This window comes from Thrips palmi, unplaced genomic scaffold (genome assembly GCF_012932325.1).
Source record: "Thrips palmi isolate BJ-2018 unplaced genomic scaffold, TpBJ-2018v1 HiC_scaffold_16, whole genome shotgun sequence".
Lineage (NCBI taxonomy): Eukaryota > Metazoa > Arthropoda > Insecta > Thysanoptera > Thripidae > Thrips > Thrips palmi.
The window spans coordinates 4,815,856-4,839,746 of record NW_023144625.1 but is presented as its reverse complement, the minus strand read 5'-3'; the positions used below and the strand labels follow the sequence as shown (position 1 = coordinate 4,839,746).

Below are 23,891 nucleotides of genomic sequence, written 5' to 3'. Positions count from 1 at the left end.
TAAGACGAGCTGGTCGGCTAGGGGCGGATCCAGAATCGGCCCGAGAATGTTCTTCGGGCCCAACACGCCCTCCATTGCTCTTTACATCCACTGCAACGGGTTTCCATTCATGAAGAAGCGAAAAGCCCTGTTCTGATTAAAAGCTTTCAAAGAAAATGCTTCGTGTAACTATTTCCTTGTACACCAAACTATGAAAACACTGAGAATTCAAACGCCATGAATATTGCGTCAATTGATGCAATGCAAAAGCATTGCACATGAAGTGCAGCCCCCCTCCCTCAAATTCCATTCTACGCATCAGCATTTGGACTTTTTCGGGACGCACTGCACGTAAGGTGCTATATCTCACTGCATTGCACCATACGTTCTATATCCATAGCGTTTGGAATCTCAGTGTAGTTCGTACCTTGCTCAAAGCACAGGCGCGCATGCAGGGCGGTGACGGAGGCAAAACATCGCATTTTGCCCCTGCATGGCTCCTCTTAACTCAGAGCCACTGTGTGCACCTTAAGCTTGTCCGCCAAGTGATCAAACCAATTTCGCGGGCATGTCGACCCTGCCCTTCTCTGCCTGCGCTCAGGAGTGTGTTATCACTGTTTCTATCCCGGGAAGTACGAGTTAAAGGCATGAGATTAGATCTGATAAAAGCGGGGCCTGACCCTGACCCGTTCCGTGGTGCAACCAGAGCGAAATACAGCCGGGAAAAATACGAATCCTGATAATAGTGTCTCGATAGTAAAGCGCTGAAACGTAAAGCACATATAGGGCGGAGCGGTATGAGCTCGAGGCAGTAGGCTCACAACCATGTCGGCAGCAGCAGTGACAGTCGCTCTCAACAAAGCCCTCGCGGAAATCGCCGCAAATGAGGGCTTTAAAAAGCCTGGGTAAGATTCAAAAGTGTTCCCCGAATTTGGTGCAGGTCCGATTGAGTTATTCTTTGTTACGGCCCCTTTCGAAAAAAACGCTCGAAACACCGGCGTTCTTAGCGATTGTTACTGCAAGAATCACGAATAAAGTATTAATAAGTCATCACACACTGTGAAAATTTCACGTCGCTCTATTACGAGAAAGTCCATAGCATTTTCTTCACTTACAAATGATGATAGTTTCATCAGAATTTGGTGGTATTTTCATCCAAGTTCCTTCACTCATTCCATAGGAGAGACCATGAATGGTCGTCAAGGAACAACTAAAATTTTCAGTAAGAATAACCTCGTTTTCGGTTGGGAGCGTGTTTGTTTCATCGAGCGCTTCTGCGCATAACGGTAAATTGTAGTCAGTCAAGGACTGTTGTCAAATAAAGATTGCTTCCGTCTAAAAGAGTAAACATAAAGCTTGGTTAGGAAAATGATTGATTCTTGGGATGAAAACTTTTATTCCCAGGCTTGCGCACTTCAACAGAGATCCAGGCAAACCTTGGATTGATACAATCAAAACAGTATGATCAGCGTTCCAGCGGTCACACTTCTTTAAGACTACACTGTTAAAAAATGGTTGTACAGAAACAATCAGATGAGTGATAATTTAGTCGTTCTAAAACATAGAATTTCATCATGAACCAAAGCGAAACAAATGTCGTTGAGTCTAGTAAGCGACATTTTGTCGTTGAAGAAGAAAATTCTTCTTACCCCTCTTTACGATACAATTTGTGTGGAAACAAAATCTTTTGCAATTATCTGCTCAATTAAAGCATATTATGAATAATCATCTATTTTGTTGTTCTAAGTCATAGGGAAATTACTATTGTTAAAAAAAACCATGCAAGATAAATTAAGCGACAAAAGTACTCTATGAATTTTGTCGCAGACATAGCAAAATTTCTTTTGGACTTTCAATACTTGTCGTAGATGTATTATTGTTGGTGCGTTATTGCAAGTTAGTCTTTGTGAAATTATCTCTTAGTTCCAATACGACTACGGTTTAACAAGCTATTCGTTCCACAACAAATCTTGTCGCTAAAAAAGTTAGCGATAAATGTGTCGCTAAGTTACAACAAAATTTTTATCAGTGTATTCATTCGATACACAAGGACCTCAACACCGGTTGTGAAACAAGGGCATTACAATTATGCAATGCCATTGTGTACGCCCCGAAGGGCGTAAACGATTCACACCCCTCCTTCGAATGGGCATTAAAATTTTGCCTGGAGGTCCTATACCAATTCACAACCTAAGGGCGTTCTTTTTATGCCTTTATGTGACCAGTGACAGAAACTGAAAAAAAAAAAAAACCTAAAAACGCGATTGCTTGTAACCGAAAAGTTGCACGTTCAAACTTTAAAGTGTAAAGTGCGCAACAATAGAAGCATTTTCAGTCAACAATGGCGCCAAGCGGAGCAGTTGCCAAACAACGTTTCGTCGTAAATGAAACTACCGAATGTCGCACTGCGCGCTTAAATGGAGAAATCGCAAATCCCCGCCAAAATGTAGTAAATTTAACGCGCTATGGAATGAACTACAACCATGATCATAGATCCATTGTAACTACAGTTAATTTAAAAAAAAAGAAAACGAGATTTAAATTTTTTGCCAGTTCCTAAAAGTGTCTTAATGAAATTTCTATCTTGTAATTGACCTATATTCATGGCTCTAGTTCATTTCACAGTCACGTTGAAACATTGACATAGCTACCTGAATAACCGGTGAAAACAAACAACTTTTACATTTTCAGGTTCCATTTTGACTCAGATGACACTCCACCAGACGGATTTACAAGCCTCGTACATCGCGTAACCATCACGGACAAGGTAAGTACCCCATGGTAAAGGAAAAATTTCAGGAAGACGCAAGTGTGCTGGTGTCTAAGTTGACGCTCTTATGCGATATGCGCAAGAAATACACGTGCCCCATAGTTTTTGGCGGTGTGTTGACAGTAAGGGTCAAAAATGCGTACCAATCGTAATCCCATTATTTCTGACTTCATGAATGGCACCGATAAAATTCCGACTGTTCAAAATTTGCCGATATAATCAAAGCTAACGAATCAAAACGCTTTATCGAATGTAAAAGTTTCTCGATAGTTGATCACACTTTATCGCAGGAGCGTTACATCACGTTGACGAAATGTTACGTTTCTTTAAAATGTGATATATTCATTTTAATGTGAATCAAGAACCTATAAAGCCCCAATCCGACTGACTCACTGACTGACTCACTGACTCACTGACTCATAGAAATGTTTGGGGTGAAGGAGTGGTCGTAGAGACTTGCGGTTTTTTCCATTCGATTCCAAATTTTATGGGAAAATTGGGAAAAATCCCAAAAGTCGAAACTTCCTTACCGTTTCCGAGAAAACCTACTTTATCTACAAAAAAGGGGAACAAATTTCTCACCGTTTCCGAGCAAACCTACTCAATCTTCAAAAAAGGGGACCGACCGACTAGAAATTTTTATTCACCCCATCGGTAGGTCTGGTCGAGACATTTCCGAATCTGTGCCGCAATCCGGTCTCCGTCACTGGCAACATCCTCAAGAAACGATTAAATAGGCCTAAATTCAACAAAATCCACTCAATCTTCAAAAAAGGGGACTGACCGACTAAAAATTTTTATTCGCCCCATCGGTAGGTCTGGTCGAGACATTTCCGAAACTGTGCCGCAATCGGGTCCCCGTCACCGGCAACATACTCAAAATCAATCATCAATTGTCATCATCAAGAATCAAGAAGCTATAAAGCCCCAAAATCCGACTGACTGACTCCCTCACTCATCAATCAAGAACCTATAAAGCCCCAATCCGACTGACTCACTGACTCACTCACTGACTCACTCACTCACTCACTAATAGAAATGTTTGGGGTGGAGTGGTCGTAGAGACTTGCGGTTTTTTCCATTCGATTCCAAATTTTATGGTTAGATTGGGAAAAATCCCAAAAGATGAAAATTCCTCACCGTTTCCGAGCAAACCTTCTTTATCTTCAGAAAAGGGGAACAAATTTCTCACCGTTTCCGAGAAAACCTACTCAATCTTCAAAAAAGGGGACCGACTAAAAATTTTTATTCGCCCCATCGGTAGGTCTGGTCGAGACATTTCCGAAACTGTGCCGCAATCGGGTCCCCGTCACCGGCAACATCCCCAAAAACTATAAAGTAGGCCTAAATTCAACAAAATCCACTCAATTTTCAAAAAAGGGGACCGACCAACTGAAAATTTTTATTCGCCCTATCGGTAGGTCTGGTCGAGACATTTCCTAAACTGTGCCGCAATCGGGTCCCCGTCACCGGCAACGTCCTCAAAATCATCAATCAAGAACCTATAAAGCCCCAATCCGACTGACTCACTCACTCATCAAGAACCTATCAAGAACCTATAAAGCCCCAATCCGACTGACTCACTCACTCACTGACTCACTCATAGAAATGTTTGGGGTCAAGGAGTGGTCGTAGAGACTTGCGGTTTTTTCCATTCGATTCCAAATTTTATGGTTAGATTGGGAAAAATCCCAAAAGTTGAAAATTCCTCACCGTTTCCGAGCAAACCTACTTTATCTTCAGAAGAGGGGAACGAATTTCTCACCGTTTCCGAGCAAACCTACTCAATCTTCAAAAAAGGGGACCGACCGACTAAAAATTTTTATTCGCCCCATCGGTAGGTCTGGTCGAGCCATATCCGAAACTGTGCCGCAATCAGGTCCCCGTCACCGGCAACATCCTCAAAAACTATAAAATAGGCCTAAATTCAACAAAATCCACTCAATCTTCAAAAAAGGGGACCGATCGACTGAAAATTTTTATTCGCCCTCTCAGTAGGTCTGGTCGAGACATTTCCGAAACTGTGCCGCAATCGGGTCCCCGTCACCGGCAACGTCCTCAAAATCATCAATCAAGAACCTATATAGCCCCAATCCGACTGACTCACTGACTGACTCACTCACTCACTCATAGAAATGTTTGGGGTCAAGGAGTGGTCGTAGAGACATGCGGTTTTTTCCATTCGATTCCATATTTTATGGGAAAATTGGGAAAAATCCCAAAAGTTGAAAATTCTTAACCGTTTCCGAGCAAACTTACTTAATCTTTAAAAAAGCGGACCAAATTCCTCACAGTTTCCGAGCAAACCCACTCAATCATCGAAAAAGGGGACCGACCGACTAAAAATTTTTATTCGCCCCATCGGTAGGTCTGGTCGAGACATTTCCGAAACTGTGCCGCAATCGGGTCCCCGTCACCGGCAACATCCTCAAAACGATTAAATAGGCCTAAATTTCAACAAAACCCACTCAATCTTCAAAAAAGGGGACCGACCGACTGAAATTTTTTATTCGCCTTATCGGTAAGTCTGGTCGAGACATTTCCGAAACTGTGCCGCAATCGGGTCCCCGTCACCGGCAACATACTCAAAAAAGATTAAATAGGCCTAAATTCAACAAAATCCATTCAATCTTCAAAAAAGGGGACCGACCGACTAAAAATTTTTATTCGCCCCATCGGTAGGTCTGGTCGAGACATTTCCGAAACTGTGCCGCAATCGGGTCCCCGTCACCGGCAACATCCTCAAAACGATATAAAAATATGCCTAAATTCAACAAAATCCACTCAATCTTCAAAAATAGGGACCAACCGACTAAAAATTTTTATTCGTCCCACCGGTAGGTTTGGTCGAGACATTTCCGAAACTGTGCCGCAATCGGGTCCCCGTCACCGGCAACATCCTCAAAACGATTAAATAGGCCTAAATTCAACAAAATCCACTCAATCTTCAAAAAAGGGGACCGACCGACTAAAAATTTTTATTCGCCCCATCGGTAGGTCTGGTCAAGACATTTCCGAAACTGTGCCGCAATCGGGTCCCCGTCACCGGCAACATCCTCAAACGATATAAAAATAGGCCTAAATTCAACAAAGTCCACTCAATCTTCAAAAATAGGGACCAACCGACTAAAAATTTTTATTCGTCCCATCGGTAGGTCTGGTCGAGACATTTCCAAAACTGTGCCGCAATCGGGTCCCCGTCACCGGCAACATCCTCAAAAACGATTAAATAGGCCTAAATTCAACAAAATCCACTCAATCTTCAAAAAAGGGGACAGACCGACTGAAAATTTTTATTCGCCCCATCGGTAGGTCTGGTCGAGATATTTCCGAAACTGTGCCGCAATCGGGTCCCCGTCACCGGCAACATACTCAAAATCAATCATCAATTGTCATCATCAAGAATCAAGAAGCTATAAAGCCCCAAAATCCGACTGACTGACTCCCTCACTCATCAATCAAGAACCTATAAAGCCCCAATCCGACTGACTCACTGACTCACTCACTGACTCACTCACTCACTCACTAATAGAAATGTTTGGGGTGGAGTGGTCGTAGAGACTTGCGGTTTTTTCCATTCGATTCCAAATTTTATGGGAAAATTGAGAAAAATCTCAAAAGTTGAAAATTTCTCACTGTTTCCGAGCAAACCTACTCAATCTTCTAAAAAGGAGACCGAATGACTAATAATTCTTATTCGCCTCATCGGTAGGTCTGGTCGAGAATTTCCGAAACTGTGCCGTAATCGGGACCCCACCACCGGCAATTGGGCAATCATCATCAAGAATCTATACAGCCCCAATCCGACTGACTGACTCACTCACTCACTTACTCACTCAAAGAAATGTTTGGGGTCAAGGAGTGGTCGTAGAGACCCAAGGGTTTTTTCCTTTCACCTCTATCCTTGTCAAAGCAGTCTTCAATATTTTCCGGACCTTGCACTGAAAAAAAAGTCTGGTTATAAGTACCAGACCAATCCTAGTTAAACGAGTATTAGTTACGCATACGAGAATCCTAGTAACTCTTACCAGATGATCAGTTGAAGTAACCAGATCGGGTGTTGTGACATTTACCAGGTGTCTGGTTAATAATCCTAGTAAATTTTACTAGACTGTTCAGTAATTGGCGCCATACGTAAAACTTCGAAACATTTGGTTCAATTGAAATGTTAGCGTGTCAAAAAGTTAACTGCAACCGGTTTCGTTATTTTCGGAGTCTTAAATCCGGAAGAAACACTGGGAGTATTTCCCTGAGCCAGACACGAAGAGAGTCACCAGGTGCGGATCCCCTCGACCCACAGGCGACGTGGTGGCCCAGTGGTAACGTGCTCAGCTCACAAGTGTGAGATCCCGGTTCGAATCCGGAGGAGAGAAGGAGGGGAAAATCGATTTAGAGGTGATTCTTGAAGGAAGTCGTCATCACATCAGGTTTCAATGCTACAAAAATATTTTTTTTTAAATTTTGGACTTCTTCCTTCAGTTTTGCAAGCACATGAACTAACCAGGATGTTTGGTAAAAACTACCAGAAGGGGACCCGGCGGCATTGTAAGGGTAACTATAAACCTGGTACGGTTTACCAGACTGAGGCTAAGTAGACAGTTTAGTATTTTTTACCAGAATTCTAGTTGAGTTATCTTCTATCAGACAGTCTGGTATTTGGTACCAGAATTCTGGTTATCGTTACTAGACTTTTTTTTCAGTGTGTATGCACCCATTGACTGCCACAGTAGCCAATGCAATACAAGCTATCTATTTGGGCATTTAAAGTAGCCTTATTATATGGTCAAAAGCGGTTAAATAGACCTTTCAAAGAAGCAGGACATTTACTTCCTTAGAAAATTTGCCTTCGGTCACCACGGACTTACTGAAAATACTTCGGCACGCGCTCCACATATGCGGGGGTCTGGGGGCGGAGCCCCCAGCGAGCAGCGCGAGTAAGGTAATTTATGGCTGGTTCACTTATGGGAGTGATTTTGTCACATTCGTTTCAACATTATATAATTAAAACTCCCTTTCTGTTCGCCTTTTGACTACATACTTTCCACAGTGAACCGCTTCGTCGTCCGGGTACATGATTGGTAAAGCAAAGAAAAAAGTTGCTTCTCTTTCGTCGCCGGAGATATAGGATTTTCTAACGAAATGAGATAAAAGGACTTAGCGCAGGGTTGGAGTGAGACACCGTGAGCTGAAGTGCTCTTGTTTCGTGGTATTCTTGTGCAATTGCGATGAGGATCTTTCTTGGCGATACCGGTTGTGGTTTAAATATAACTCATGACGACCATCTGTATTTTTAGAATGATATCACTCGATTGGGTGGGTAAACAGGAGTAGGAATCTTATCTCAGGCACGTGTCTAGAAACTATGTTGTGAGAGTTCCGAGAACCGTGCGAAAAATCCCCTGTTGTTAGTCAACCAACAAGTATTGTAAGTCAAAACAGATTTTGTATTGTCTGCGACAAATATTGATCAAGTACTTTTGTCGCTAGATTTAATTTTCATGGTTCTACTTGTAACAGTGGTAATTTATCTATGACTTCAAATAGCAAAATACTAGATGATGATTCGAAATGTTTTTCATCGTTTATTTTAATTAAGGCGAAAGATGTTGTTTGCATACAAATTGTATCGTTAATGGTCACAACAAGAATTTTGTTCTTCTACAGCAAATTGTCGCAAAATGTCGATCAACGACATTTTTTTTCGCTTTGGTCAGACAACTCCAGATGCATACTAGCTGAGTACACTGAGATTCCAAACGCCATGAATATTGCACGTATGGTGCAATGCACTGAGATATCCACCATACGCATTCCCATTCCAGAAACGTGACAATACGTTGATACGAACGTGACAAAATGTCACGTCAAGCTGATTTTTGGCTGATTCACAGCCAAATGAATGTGACACAATGCTCAAACGAACGTGACAAATACCCTATGCTAATGCATGGGAAAGGGAAGGCTTTGTGATTTAAGTGCAACGCAAAAGCATTGCACCAATTGTCGCTTTATTCATAGCGTTTGGATTCTCAGTGAACACATCTCCAGATGAATACTGCTGAGTACACACCCACAGATACTTGCGTTATAGGTGTGTACTCAGCCAAAGTATGTATCGGAAGGTGTGTAGGCCTACTTCCAAGTATGCATCTGCAGATGAATGAGTAAACACTTCAGTTTGCAGAGCCTGTTTGTGTCCCCTAAAATCTAATTTTTCTGTTTTTAAAACGCTGGCAGTGATGACACGGGAAGATCCACGTGACCACCTTATAAAATCCACTGTGTTCAATTTTGTCGCGTTGGGGCTCTCTCAGAATGTTGAAGGCAATGGAATAATATCCTTTTCCTGTGTTGATATCTTTTAAACTGCTCGAGGTTTACCTATATTCCAGAGAGTGTGATGGTTCAAACCATTCTCAGGCACCCACCATGATAGTACAAGGTAGGTTTACGCCAGACCGCGTCTTGTCGTAACAGGCTTCGCGATATCTCGCGGCCTGTTCCTCCAATCCGCGCCTGGCGTACCTACCTTACGGCGCTAGCCTGCCTTCGGCAGGCATTGGCTTGTCCATCGTCGGTTACTTCTTACGTGTTGCATGCTGGGGGGGGGGGGGGGGCCTCCGCCCCCCAGACCCCCCTTAATTCTAGAAAGAGTTGCTTCATCTACAGATAACACGATCTTGACCCTTGTAGCTTTTTAACTTGTCGAGGCTGGGGGGCTCCACCCTTTCTTCAAGACAGAGGTGATCTACCTGCAGAAAACTCGAATTTTCGCCGTTTTTTAGGTGTTTTTCGGCTATAAAAACTGAACTAGTTGAGCTAGGAGAGTGAAATTTCGCGTGTGCTGAGCCAAGAATATACCTAATAACCCTGCGAAATCTCAGCTAGATCGGCCGAGCCGTTCAGGAGGAGTAGTGTACACACACACACAGACAGACAGACAGACACACAGACAGACAGACAAAACTTATCAACCGCACTGGAGTAACAGGCTTCGCTATCGCTCAGCCAATTATTAAAATATTCGTAGCAGAAGTGAAATTTCGCGTGTGCTGAGCCAAGAATATACCTAATAAGCCTGCAAAATCTCAGCCAGATCGGCCGAGCCGTTCAGGAGGAGTAGTGCACACACACACGCAGACAGACAGACCGACAGACAGACAAAACTTTTCAACCGCACTGGAGTAACAGGCTTCGCTATCGCTCAGCCAATAATATAATCTCAAATTGGGGATTAGCGACATAAGGGAGGGTGGGGCACCATGACCACTGGGGCACCATGATCACCCCCCTCGCTCTCGGGAACTACTTTGCCGACGGCAACCGGTCGACACTGTAAAATTGGGCCTGCGAAAAGTCGCAGGTGTTGCCCGGACCCAAACTCGCAGGTACCCCCTGCGACTCTGTCGCAGGCATGGCCTGCGAGGCAGGACGCTCGCAGACCAGGCTGCGACAGAGCCGCCTCTGTCCCCACCACCTCCGGCGGCGCAGTCCCCCCACCACCGCTCCCGCCGGCCAATAGGATCACTTGATCTGTGCGCCGCGCCCGCTCCCGCCGGCCAATGGGATCCTTGCTAGTGGGCCGCGTCGGCGCTCTGCCTGCAGCAAGGCCTGCGCCGTTTCGCAGGTGAAGCTGTGCGCGCGTCGCACCCTATTCTGCAAGAGCGCGCAGGCAACGCTTCGTCATCGGCACAGGTCACTCTGCCCGTTCTCTCAGGTACTGCTGCGTTTGTGTAGCAGCTTCAGCTGGGATTATTGGCAGGCAGTGCTGCTGGGTAGGGCACCCTGGAAAGGGTACCCTTCAAACCAAAAATGTCTCAAATTATTGAAAATAATTTATTTAGAAATAGAAGCATTGTTTCAAGACCTATACCCCGCACAGATAATACGTACAAAGGAAGCTTGAAAGTACATCAATCAAAACCTACATCCTACATGAGAATATTCATACAAATAAGACAATGGCAACGTGCGAACTTGTGGAAATTATGTACAATTTGAATACAAAAGAAATAATTATGATGAACACACAGGAACTCTTTTAAAAAATGAAAGATTATCATTCAAGATCTACATCCTACACGCTATGAGAAAAATTATACAAATAAGATAATGGTAACGCAGGAACTTATGTAAATTATGAACAAATTTAACACGTAAGAAACAGTAATGACAAACACACACGTAACACATTTAAAAACAATTCATTTCAAAAATGTACTTCAGTTATTATTATTTCTGCGTCTGTCTCGAGTTCCATCTGAGATCACATCTTTCACGTGATTCTGGTACTTATGATGCAGTTTGCGATTTGCAGGATTCTTCCGAAACACTATATTGTCCACTCTGATGGCTTTGTAGGGAATGTAGTAATCACCCTGTTCCGACAAGTGCAAAATTATAAACTCCACATAGCAGAAATTTTAGGTCAACAAAGAGCAATGTGGTGTTGGACGTACCCTTTTTTCGTTTGGAAAATGCTCCAAAATGCAGCCAGCAAATTAAATCAGTCAGTTTGGAGACAAGCTGCAAGGAAAGTAAATAGACATAAAACAATAGTGCTTCAATTGCGCTTAAAAGCAGTATGTTAGTATTTATTTTACTCACTAAGCATTGCAGTCCCCCTAAACTCATAACGAATGATCAAATCCACAGGGATGTTTTGACGAGTGGAGTGGCATCCAGGAAACTGTTAGCTCGGTGGTTCTCTCTTTCCCTTTTTTTCGTTTGTAAAATGCTCGAAAATGCAGTCAGCGATTTGGATCAGTCTGTGTGGAGACAAGCTGCGAGGAAAGTAAACAGACATAAAATAATACTTCAATTGCGCTTTAAAGCAGTATGTTAGCATTTATTTTACTTACTCAGCATTGCAGTCCCCCCCTAAACTCATAACGAATGATCAAATCCACAGGGATGTTTTGACGAGTGGCATCCAGGAACTGATTGCTCTGTGGTTTTCTCTTTCCGTTAGGCCCAAAATAGTTGGCTGTGACCCTGTCACCTCTGCTCTTGTCCCAATTGAGGACCTGCTCCACAAACGAAGATTGTGACTGAACGAAAAAAAGAAACAAGCTTTCAAGTCATATTGCCCTAAGTACGGCAGGAAAATGAGAAATTTAAAACAAAATTGACAGATAAAAAGGCATCAACTTACATTCGACGTAGGTGATGTTTCCGGACCTCTTGTGTTTTCGTCTAATGACTGAGCAGCCTTCCTCTTTCTATTGTTTACTCAAAGTGGGTTGCTGTCTTCGGTTCCTTCAATGTTCCGGGAACTTATGTCTGGGCCACTAGTTTCCTCGTCTTGGGCCCCAGAAGACTGGCTCTCAGAACTCCTCTGGCTGTGGGCGTCAGAAAATTGGGTCTCAGAACCACTCTGGCCTTGGGTCTCAGAACCATCCGGATCAGATTCCTGTGGAAAATTTAATTTTAAATTAGCATCTTAAGTAGAATTGCAGCCGAAAGAGTTGGGTTCGTCACTCCGTTTCTCTCGCGTACGCATGCGGTGACTCGCAAAGGTGCGAGAGAGACAGAGCGACGAACGGCAGCAGACCGATTCCAAGATTTGTTTCCGTCGCGCTGTCTCTCTCCCACTCATGGGCGCCTCGCATAGGTGCGAGAGAGACAGCGCGACGAGAAGGGCTTCTCGGAATCAGACTGGAGCCTCCTGCTTCGGCTCAGGCCTGCCTTGGCTCGGGCCGGCTTCGGCTGCGCTCGGCGCGCGGAGCACTCGGCTCGTCGCAGTCGCAGCAGCCTGCCGCCACACTCCACACGCTGAGCCGGCTCGGCGCGGCCCCAAGTACCAGTTCGCGGCCACCATCCACCATCCCCGTCTCGATCCCCGTGGAAAGCCCTCCGCTCTGCGAGGCGCACATTTACACACAGAGTTGAACACGAGTACTCCAGAGCAATGAGCAAGCATAAAATCAAGACATTTGCACAAACGTCTCAAGCGGGTCTCATGGGCCCAGCGCACACAGAGGTTATGTAGCCCCCGAGACGCCAATTTTACGTACCTGCGAACAGTGGAATACATTTCTCCATACCCCAAGTTGTGCCGGGTCAGTTCGTCCATGATCACAACACAAATAATACGATTTTGCGGCTCTTCAATTTTGGAAAAAGAATCAGATTAAACGCTTTTGGGATACAACACGCGCGTCCGTCTTCTTTTCCGTCTTGCAGGCGTCCGCGTCGGTGTCGGTGCGGTGCGTCCCGGCGGGGAAGTTCTGCACCCGGCCGCCAGGGCGCAGGACCCTCGAGTCGCTCGTGACGTTACGGGGGAGGGGGAGCCATGCGGTGGCGCGGCGCGGCTGAGGGCTGCTGAGGGGTAGGGGGTACGGTGGGGTGCCTACCTCGGCGTGGCGGAGCGTAGCGGCGGGGGGCGAGGGGAAGGACGGGGCCATAGTTCCAGCCCTGCCCGCTAGGTTCGCTACCGCTCCCCTCATTCTACCAGGATTGCCTGCGAGGTGCGTCGCAGGCAGAGCCTGCGACTCGGGGCGCAGCACGACCTGCGCGAGACCTGCGACATCCGAATCTCGCAGACAAAAACTCTGCGACATCGCGCTGTCCCAGGCGCGTATTTTGAGTGGACCGGACTTTCGAGAGAATAGAACTCTAACTATTTTCAGCCAGAGCCCTACCTTCTAGCTTCAAGGGTACGACCATAGCACCCCGCCGAAATTTTTGTTACAGCGTTTTGGCTAAATTGGGCGTTTTTCAAATCTGAGATATTTTTTCTCACTCTCACATTTGAGGAGATAAGTTCGATGTCTTAGGTTTTTCTCAAAATGTCGGCTCTCCGGCAAAATATCCAACATCACATTTAATTCTAAGTAGCTTTTTGCTTGCTCGGGGAGCCTTAGAGTCGTAAACTGCATTGTGGGGAGCCATGACCACTTTTTAGTGGGGCACCATGACCATACATATTTGAGTGTTTCTCACATTTTGGCCTGATAATGATTTATTTTCGTCGAAAATTTGCTTTTTGCTTCTGAAAATGTATAAAGGTTGAATAATTGCTGCAGAATAGATAGTTTTACCACAAATCGTGAATCACCAGGATTATTAAGAATGGTTCTGAAACTGAGACTTGAAATGGTAGTTTCTCTTGCACTAAATGAGCTCCAAACCGCAAAAGTTGGCCGCGAAGGCGATCCGTGGCTACTTTGCACCAAGATGGCTCTGGCATTATGAGAAACAGCATTTAATTCACTTGTTTGCAGTGTAGTAACCGCGATAATTTTCTTAAAATTTACCAAATTGAAATCTGCATACGAATGTGGATTCGTCTTAGCAAGACAAACATAAAATGTTAACGCATGTCATAGCTTTGGATGTGAAATTTGAAAGCCTCAGAGCGTTAACTGTTTTAAACCGTCCATTTTAAGGCATTTTAGAACGTTTGATACTTCGAAGGTTTTTACAGTGTTTTTTAGTTAAGATGACTGGCCTGATGGTAAGGACACACTGTAGATCTGTAGCGTTACAGAGCCCGGAAGGTATGACTTTTTTGTAATGACCCTCTATCGCAAAATTTTGCATGGCCATACCCTTGGCCCTCGTGTACGGCGGGTAAGGCGTCTCAGATGTATGGTCATACCCTGGCTGGTGGCGTATGGCTTTGGCGTATGATCGTACGCCTCGGTATGACTCAGGGGGGAGAGGGGCAGGGTGAGGGGGCGGCGTGGTCGGAGTGGGGGTTAGCCCCGCCTCCCCGGAGCCCGCGCCTCGTCGCCGGACCCGCCGCCCTAGCGGGGTGTGGTAGACAACCGAGTCGCCTCCCCTCACGGAGCGTGTTGGTCTGGTGGTCAGGCGGCGCGGCTCACGGGCCGCAGGTGACGGGTTCGAGACCCCGTGGGGGCATGGAGTTAGCTTTTGCGGACCTTTGCCAGAGACCGTACGTTTCAGACGTATGGTCATACGGTTGAGACGTAAGGACAAGACGATACCCCCCTGCAACAAGCAGCTATCTACGCTCACTGTCTCGATAACCGACTATCTACGGGCGCTCTCCCGACAACCGGCTATCTACATGGGCTGTCTGGATAACCGACTATCCAACATCGTAGCGAGGTTAGGGTTGTCGGATAACGAAGTATTTTTCTCCATGATACTTAAAGCGACCCGTTTAAACCATACTTAATCTTGCTTTGACAAACTTTTGACAAGTTTTGGTAAAGGTTTTGCGAGGGCAACTTAATTGGTTGGATAAATAAAAGCATTCAATCTCGCGAGGTGGAGAAAGCAGATAGTCGGTTATCCAGACAGCCCGTGTAGATAGCCGGTTGTCGGGAGAGCGCGCGTAGATAGTCGGTTATCGAGACAGTGAGCGTAGATAGCTGCTTGTTGCAGGGGAGTATCGAAGAGTGGTGGGGGGTTGGCGTCGGCAGTGGAGGGGGTCGGGAAAAAGTCATACCCTAGCGTACGGCAAGCGAACCGTGCACCCTGGAGGGATGGTGCGCCGTACAGATCCGACGTACGGCTAGTCATTCCGCTGGGGCAAACGACTTGTCATTACAGATGTAACGCCACGAGCAAACAGTGCAGCGATATAAACAATTTCAATGAGAATACTGGTAGAAAGTACACTTTTTTGGGCCAAAAAATTACTATGGTCATGGTGCCCCACGGGGTGGTCATGGTACCCCATAGGTGGGGCGCCATGACCACTTTGCGTTTTATTTTCCAAAGTGTTCTGAGCCTGGCGTGCATTGCAGACAAGTTCCAATGGATGGAAGAGGTCCTTGGAGGTCCAATGAATCCCCTCATGCTGGAAACTTAACTTTTCGAACCACACGGTGGAGTAGAGGGAGGCACAAAAAAAAAGTGGTCATGGTTCCCCACCCTCCCTTACTCCCTTCTTCCGCTTTACCCTGATCTAATGGAGTGTAATAAGCGTTAAGGTCCGCTTGGTTTGCAGGAAGACCGTCAGAAGCCGAGTCTCTCTGTCATCAGCAAAACATCCATAGATGTCTTGGCGGGTGATCTGAATAGCCAGTTCTACGCCACCGAAGGTCACATGTACAAAACAGTGCTCCCCGCCATGACGAAAATAGCTGGATTCAGCGACCCTTTGCCCTGGCCAAGGTAAGCCAAGACAGAATGGCGCGTCTTTCAAGTTGAAATCACGGGTAGAGGGATAGCTCAAAGTCAAGTTGTAGCTCTTTATATAAGCTCTGTATATAAGATTAACTTGTACTTTTCTTCCCCAACTTACCCCTGCAGCGCATTTTGGAAGGAATCTCTCATCACACTGAATAAGGCCAAGATGAGGCCGGGAAAAATTCTACAAACTGAAGTGTGTACTCAGTATGCGCCTACAGATGCCTACTTGCAACTCATCCAAGTATGCATCTGCATAGCTGAGTATGCATCTGTAGATGTGCACTCTCAGCACGTTACTGACTTTTCCCTCATTAATTACGTATTCGTATAAACAGCAATAATACTTAGTATTTTTTTATAATTGACTAATTTCCTTGGTAAAATTATGTACAAAACCAAATTGCCAGTACATTACTTAATATTTCCTAAGTAGTTCTCTAAAAAAGGTAAAGTACGTATTATAGTTGCGAAATTACTTGCATTAAGGGGGGAGACTCGTCATTCTCCTTCAAAAAATCAGATTTTTGTTTTTGAGTTTTTTGAATTCTTTGTGTCAAACCCTTGAATTGGGTGGCTGGCTGGTTTTGAAATTCAAAACCGTTTGGCCAAAGGACGACATTTTGTAATTTATTTTCCACAGGATAGGTTAGACCGTTCAAACTTTGGAGCCATTTTACTCAATTGCAATATTTTGGGTCTTGCGCGCACGATTTAAGCCAGACCGTTGATTGTATTGACTTCATAATTTTTCCAATGTTTCACCTCCATAAGGCCGTCAGTCTGAACTAGGATATCTTCAATCGGACAAGCGGAAGTGGCCGAAAACGGTTATGGAAATGTTTAAATTTGAATGCTTTCTTTCGTACACCTTAAAATGTAAGTTTCAGGCACTTAGGAACCACCTATTTCAATTATCCTAGTTCAATCTAGAGTGCCGGGAGTCCTTTTGAAGGAGCAACAAAGACATTTATGATATGATGCCTCATTCTCCAAAAATCATGCGCGCAGTGAATTTTTGTCGTATTTTCGAGGTTTGGCAGAAAGATTACAGATCCTAGGTTATGAGGCCTAGAGTCAAACTTTTTTTTCCAAAATGAACCTTAAAGAACCAGCTTTTTATTGGAAAACCCCACTGACCCTCAAATCTATTGGAAATAGTTTTCATGTAAGCCTGAAATTTGCTAAAATTATGGTGTTAAAGACGAGTCTCCCCCCTTAATACTGACAAAATGAGCATAACGTCAGTAACGTGCTGAGAGTGTGTACTCAGCTAAGTACTGTATGCATCTGTAGGTGTGTACTTGCAAGTATGCATCTGTAGACGAATACTGAGTACACACTTCAGTGTGTAGAGTAATCAACAGTGTTTAGAACGACGGTGGTTTTGTTCTCCTACACACTCATTACAGGAACGTGACATCACGTCGGAACGAACGTGACAAAATGTCGCATTCGTTTGAATGCGAACACGCTAATTTTTGGCCGATTCATATCCAAGCGAAGGTGACACAATGCTCACGTGATGTAACGTTCCTGAGATGAGAGTGCAATCCCACTCTGAGTTAGAGTCAACCTTGTTCTCTCTTCAATCAAGCGCTGTTTAAGGGGCCCTCGAGGGGGGAAGGGTATTGTTTATTTTGTCTACCTATAGGGGAATGTAATGCGGGTTGCCTACTATCATTAACTTCCAGTGGCCGCCGAAGCGGCCCGTTCCCTGACGCGCCTGTCCTCAGTCCCAAAGTTTTGGATCGGTCCGTGGCTTGCAGGTGCTATTACACGTCCGAGCCCGGCACGTCCCCCGATATGGTGACGCTGGGGGACCTGGGCCCCGAGGGCTTCGTGGTGGCGGACCGCTCGGTGCGGATGGACGAGGCGCACTGCCGCCTCGCCCTCGCGCAGCTCGCCCGCTTCCACGGCGCGGGCCTGGCCCTGCAGGCGCTGCGGCCCGACGCCTTCGAGGCCATGCGGAAGGGCCTGCACAACCCGTGGCCCACGGAGGAGAGCAGGGAGCGCGTCATGCCCTTCTATAAAGGCATCAAAATAACGCCAGGTAAGCACGCTTAAAACCTTACCAAAGTATTTTGAACATGCATCGTACAAACTAATTTTCTTTGTTATGCTAAGAAATAGTTCGTAAATTACGAGCTTTTTTCTTTTTGAGCTCAGGTAGGCTCAAAAAAACTTTGTTAAGCTACTTTATTTCGAAAGGCTAAAATATTTCGTAAGGTTTTCAGCGTGCGGTCCCAAGTAACTTTCTTTCCACGCGTTTTGAGGGGAGGTTCTGGTGAAAACCTTACGTTCTTCAAAATGGGTTCCACTGAAAAAAAAAACCTTGGAAATACAAGGTAGGTGTACGCCAGACCGTGTCTTGTCGTAACAGGCTTCGCGATGCTGCGCCAGTTTCGACAATCCACGCCTGGCGTATACACTTACCTTGGCCCTTCACTGTTAAAAAAGTGCTGTAAATTAACAGCACTTATGCTTTTAAGTTTGATAGCGACACGACTTGTTTAATTACAAGCATGTTGTAGCCCTCGGTGCTGTTTTCTGACAGTTCGATTGTAAGAAAACAAATACTTCTTTGGAGTCTTCGACGATGTCTTCACAACATCTGTGTTGATTTCATCGTGCTGTTATCAAACAAGACCCTTGTAACCCACGAAAGTGCTGTTTCCCGTTCGGGCACAAAACAATACTGTTGTTATTTAACAGCATTACTGTAGGTGATTGTGGATTTTTAACAGTGTGCGGCGCTAGCCTGCCTTTGGCAGGCTGCTTTGCTAGACATACCGTAGAAATGGGCGTGATCCCCTCAAAAATTAGCATTTGGTCATGAAAATCTACAGTAATGGGACTTAACTTTGGGTCGGGGGTCCGAATGGGTTCTATTTTCGTCATCAGCAGCCTCAAAAACATAGGAAACGACATGAAACTTGACAAAAAGTTGAAACTGCTTAAAAATTGTCCTTTTTTCTGCCGTTTTGAAGTGGTTTTTCTTTGCTAATATGACTGAATGGATTGATATAGGAAGCTGAATTTTGGTGTGTGGCGAGCCAAGAACATACCTAATGACCCTGCAAAATCTCAGGCAGATCGGCCGAGCCGTTCAGGAGGAGTAGTGCGCACAGACACGCACAGACACGCAGACAGCTTCCTGGGAATCCCAGGAATCTCCTGGACACTCCTATACCTTATAACACAGGGCTCCTGAGAATCCCAGGTTTCCTGGAAACTCCTATACCTTATAACACAGGGCTCCTGAGAATCCCAGGTTTCGTTTTTACCGTGAGAAGACTTGACTCATGCCACCTTCTGAACCCAATCGAAGAACCATCTTTAGACTTAATTGACTGTTCTTCAAAGATCTTCTTGCGCATAGGGGTAGGTTGGGGAAGAAAAGTACTGGGTAAGAAAAGTACAACCCTTATGGAGCTGATGTCTTGACTTTTATAAAAGTATAAAAAGTATAAAAGTATAAAAAAAGTATATAAGTATAAAGTATATAAAGTATATAAGTGATATAAAGGAGATATATATATGATACAAAGTATATATAAAGTATATATGTATAAAAAAGTATATAAAAGTATAAAAGTACACTTCTCTTACCCTGTATAAGGTTGGCCGGTTAATTTTTCACCTTCTCGCTTCATATTTTAAAAAGATTTCAGCATCTACAACTAATGTACAATTTCCCTAGCAGTGCTTTGAGTTTGTGGCTGCTAACATCACTCGATTGTTGATGTAATCCTTTCTCCGTTTCTCTTTCAATGCAGATGTGGTTCAAGACAAATTCCCCGTGGGTTCAGAAGTCAACAAGAGGCTTGTGAAACTCTTCGACGCGTTTGAGTCTAACAACGGGGCTTTCATGGATCCTGTCGCTGGACCTGGCTTTACCCTCATCCACTCCGACTGCCACGTCAACAACATGCTGTTCCAGTACGACAAGGTACGCACAGGTCATCACTCTGAGTGACTTACGACGAATTGTTGTGACAGCGAATCCTTCGTATTATGGAAAATTTCGCGACGCCGTCTTCGTCCGACACAATTTGTACAGGAATTAGGCACACTTTTATAGGTGCTTAAGTAGAATATGGGAAAAAGTTCTCAATTAAGTGGATTTGGAAGATTCGGAGCGTGGACGGATAACGCTTGAAAAACAGAGGCGGTGTAGTGCTTTAGTTTTACCAGTGTACCGGTTCAAATATGGCTCATTGTTTCGTGTCTTCTCTTTTCTGTAAACACTGAAAATTTGAGTCGTCACTTGATGACAATTTCAAGGCTTATTTTCCTTACAACAATGTTATCAAATCAATTGATGACATTGTTGTCACGCCCATGTAATAAGTATGGGAGCTTTGATGGACATGTCATCAAATTGTGACGAGATTGTCATCATTTCAAAGTGATGAAAAATGTCATCGAAGTTTTTGTCATGAAGTGACAACAAATTTTCACAGTGCAGTAAATGTGTTTTTATTGTTTTTTTTCGCAGGCCTCGGGCGCGGTCAAGCAGTGCCGTCTCATCGACTTCCAGATGGTGTTCCACGGCAACCCCGCCATCGACGTGGTCCTCGTCCTGTTCGTCTGCACCGACAAGCCCATGCGGGACAAGCACTGGGACGCCCTGCTGCGAGGCTACCACGACGAAGTGCAGGCCGTGCTCAAAGCGTGTGGCGTCCCCGACCCCGACGCCGTGTACCCGTGGCAGCTGCTGCAGGTGCGGTCTAAATCATTTTCATTTCGGCATTGGTCACCAGCAGGCATTTGTCCTCATTCTATGACAACACAGAAAAAAAAGGTTTCCGCACTGATTTTTTAAGTGTAATAATGAACTTATTTAAAAAGGAATAACATTTTTATTGCATTAATAGCGCCATGAAAAAGTTATTGTATTACAGTATTCTCCCGCAATAGGTCGACGGCTCGGGACCGGATCTCGGACTATAACGAACACGAAAACCGAACAGCACATGGTGCGAAGGCCGGGCTCCGGCAGTGCTCCGAGCTCGGGGAGGCCATAAAACAATTAGCCGGCCCTTGGGTCCTACACTGGAGTGGCCCGAAACGCAGTGCCGACCGGCGCCTTACGGGTGTACGCTACCTGGCCAGGTCGGCACTGCGGTTCGGGGTCCCGTCAGCGCCCGGGTTCGCGCGTTTTTGACCTGGCGGCACGGAGGACCCCTGTCAATCATCCCCGAGGGTCGAGCTCGCCGGGCCATAAACCCCCGTGCGTAAGCGGGGGCCGTCACATCAAAACGACTTATTGCGAACCGACCTAATGCGGGAGAATACTGTAGTGCATTAATTATTGCATTGCATTAGCGCATTTATCGCTTTATTAGCGTAGTTATCATTTTATCGCACCAAAACTGTGACAATCTGGGCCCAGACCGGCCAAAACCTAAGAGACCTATTGCATTTTTAATGCAATAATTTTTTATTCCTGCCACATATGCGATAATTGGGAGGAGACACATTAGCCCTTTAATCGCAGCAAATTGTACGAAACTTGTCTCATTAGAAATACCAGTGCGGTTTCCGGTTTTCTCGGGAAGTCACTGGACATAACCTCTACCCAGGAAAACCGGGAGCCGTTTTCACCGTGATAGTAGTGGATGAAATTTGCCTGACGTTGAAATGTTACGAATTAATGACAATGTCAGCAAAGGTCCTACACCAGTGGCGGGGACGTCACGACTATGTCAAGTCCACTCATGACGTTCTTTCAAAGGAAATAAGTCTTGTCATCGTGTTAAGCGACAACCAATATTTTCACAGTGCTGATCTAAATGAAGGATAGCTTTTGGAGCGTGGAGGCGCACACTGAGAATCCAAACGCTATGAATACAGGGTCAATCGGTGCAATGCAAAAGCATTCATAGCACATGAAGTGCAATGCCTTCCCATGCCCATGCATTAGCATAAGGCATTTTCGGGACGCATTGCACGTAAGGTGCAGAGGCATTGCACGTAATAGGTTGCGATATCTCAGCTGCATTGCACCATGCGTATACGTGCTACATTCCTAGCGTTTGGAATAACAGTGCACTCAGTACACCGTACTTCTTTTTCTTGAAATGGCTCGCAGCTGCTAAATTTGAGCAAACGCATTGAATGCTGCAGGACCAACTGGTTACGGCCTCGACGTACGGCCTGTGCATGACTCCGCTCTACCACTGCGGCGTATTCGCGGGCCCTGAGGTGGTGAGCGAGGTCCGAGACTTCTTCAACATCCCGGAGAACAAGACCAAGACGTTCCCGATCCGAGTGACGCCCACGTTCAAGTCGCGCATGGAGGGCCTCGTGGAGGACGTGGTGCGGTGGGGGTGGCTGCCGTCCGAGGAGGAGGTGGACCGACGAGTGGCAGCCCATGCGGCCCACGTCAACGCTACACTGTGAAACTCGACCTCCGGACTGTACACTGGTGGAACTATAAGGCTTTGCGCCTTTCGTAAGGCGTTCTGTCTGCACGTCCTTCTTGAACCTGTCAGCGCTCATGCGCTCCTTCTTTATGCACGGCGATACGCACTTTAATGTCTATCAGCCTTCTACAGTGAATTCGGCGGAAGCATGCGAGAAAATGTTTCTTCATAATACGAATCTTTTAAGTATTTTTATCCTATGATAAAGTTGAAAACCTTCGCACACTGTCAGACTGTTATTGACATTTTTTCTTTTGTTAAAGAGTATTTTACACTTTAACAGAAGGTATTATTTCCTCAATATCTATGTAAGATTTTGCTCGTTATACTGACAAATTAATTGTCGAATTAATTGAGAAACAGTCAATACGCAAATGACTTTTTAAAAAAAAGTCGCTTATCGATGACGATTTAGTCTTTATAGTGAACATCATTGTACATGTACATGGTTACTTAGCAAATACTACATATTATTGCTGCGTAAAAAACTACGCAAGGATAAAAAGTAAATAATGGAGAGAAAAAAGTTAATACGAGTCTGAGAGTGCAGTATGGAAGGAAACTACCTTTTGTGTTGTACTTGCGCTATTTCCTTCGTGCAATGTGGGAAATGTTGTATGAAGTAGTTGTACGCTTCAAGAAGGGCGGTAGGTCTTCAAGCGTAGTTGAAGAAGTTGAAATAAAAATAAGGCCTAGAACTACGCCTTAGTTTTGCCAGTGTAGGAAAATGCATCCGGAAAGAATGTTGCGGAAGGATCTTTTGGAATCTTTCGGCTTAACTATTGGAACATTCAAGAAAGTTCATCGTCAACTACGAAGAATTTTTGTGAACTGACGAAGGCACATTTGGCAACTTCAACCTTTGCCAATTCTTTCTTGAGTGCCACTAAACGTTTAGGTAGGATTTTGTACGTGCAACTAGCACGATTTTGTGCATGCGTGAAATTTGCATAAAACCATGCGTAAAGATGCATAAATTTATGCAAATTCACGCACAATTTTGTGCACGACGGTACACAGGTTTACAATTGATCCAGGAAGCGGAAGAAGGGTTTAAGTCGAGTTGATTCAGTGACCTCTTAACAGTCTATCAAGTAAACATCAGTGAAAATTTGGTCCAAATATAAGTGTGGTGCGATAAGTCCCATCCTCTTGCATCTATTTTTAGATGACATTCCCCACCTGTTCTCCCACCTGCAAGGTTAAGGCCTTGCAAAAGTGCACGGTTTCAACTCGACTTACCCCCTTCTTCCGCTTCCTGGATCAATTATGCATCACCACGTACAAAATTTTACATAAACATTTAGTGTGAACGCTCAATTTATTTCTTACATTGAAGGAATACTAATAAAACAAGGGGAAAATAGTGCGAATTTCGTTTATTACCATATGAGTGACATGCAAGTTTCAAGTTAGGGGTTCCAACTAGCAGCCTTGGGTTGGCTTCACACACGTAACTTAAGGGTTCACAAATAAAGGCTCGCAGATTTTAAGGTGCACAAATCGAGTCAACTGGTGAGTATTTATTCTCTCCTCTCGAGTTGAAGAGCGGAGTACAGTTACTCGAATGAAACTAAAACCACCACGTAACCGGCGATGGTGCCAGC

General features: G+C 44.9%; 1 protein-coding gene and 1 long non-coding RNA gene across 3 annotated transcripts; one reads left to right on the top strand and one right to left on the bottom strand.

Annotated features, from left to right (window-relative positions):
* Positions 1–728: 728 nt before the first annotated feature.
* LOC117642851 lies at positions 729–23,657 on the top strand. 2 transcript variants are annotated; one of them, XM_034381445.1, is made up of 7 exons: positions 729–884; positions 2,671–2,746; positions 15,672–15,838; positions 17,623–17,906; positions 19,633–19,805; positions 20,355–20,579; positions 21,986–23,657. In XM_034381445.1, the coding sequence occupies exons 1-7, from the start codon at positions 805–807 to the stop codon at positions 22,259–22,261; spliced, it is 1,281 nt and encodes a 426-aa protein (XP_034237336.1). In that variant the 5' UTR covers positions 729–804; the 3' UTR covers positions 22,262–23,657. The 2 variants fall into 2 exon arrangements, with proteins under 2 accessions (XP_034237336.1, XP_034237335.1); XM_034381444.1 differs by having other exon boundaries at positions 17,548–17,906.
* LOC117642854 lies at positions 10,688–13,047 on the bottom strand. The gene is made up of 6 exons (XR_004587596.1): positions 12,766–13,047; positions 11,904–12,161; positions 11,611–11,799; positions 11,357–11,532; positions 11,209–11,275; positions 10,688–11,127 (listed from the first exon to the last, which is right to left on the bottom strand). It is a non-coding gene; the product is annotated as an uncharacterized LOC117642854 (long non-coding RNA).
* Positions 23,658–23,891: the final 234 nt, after the last annotated feature.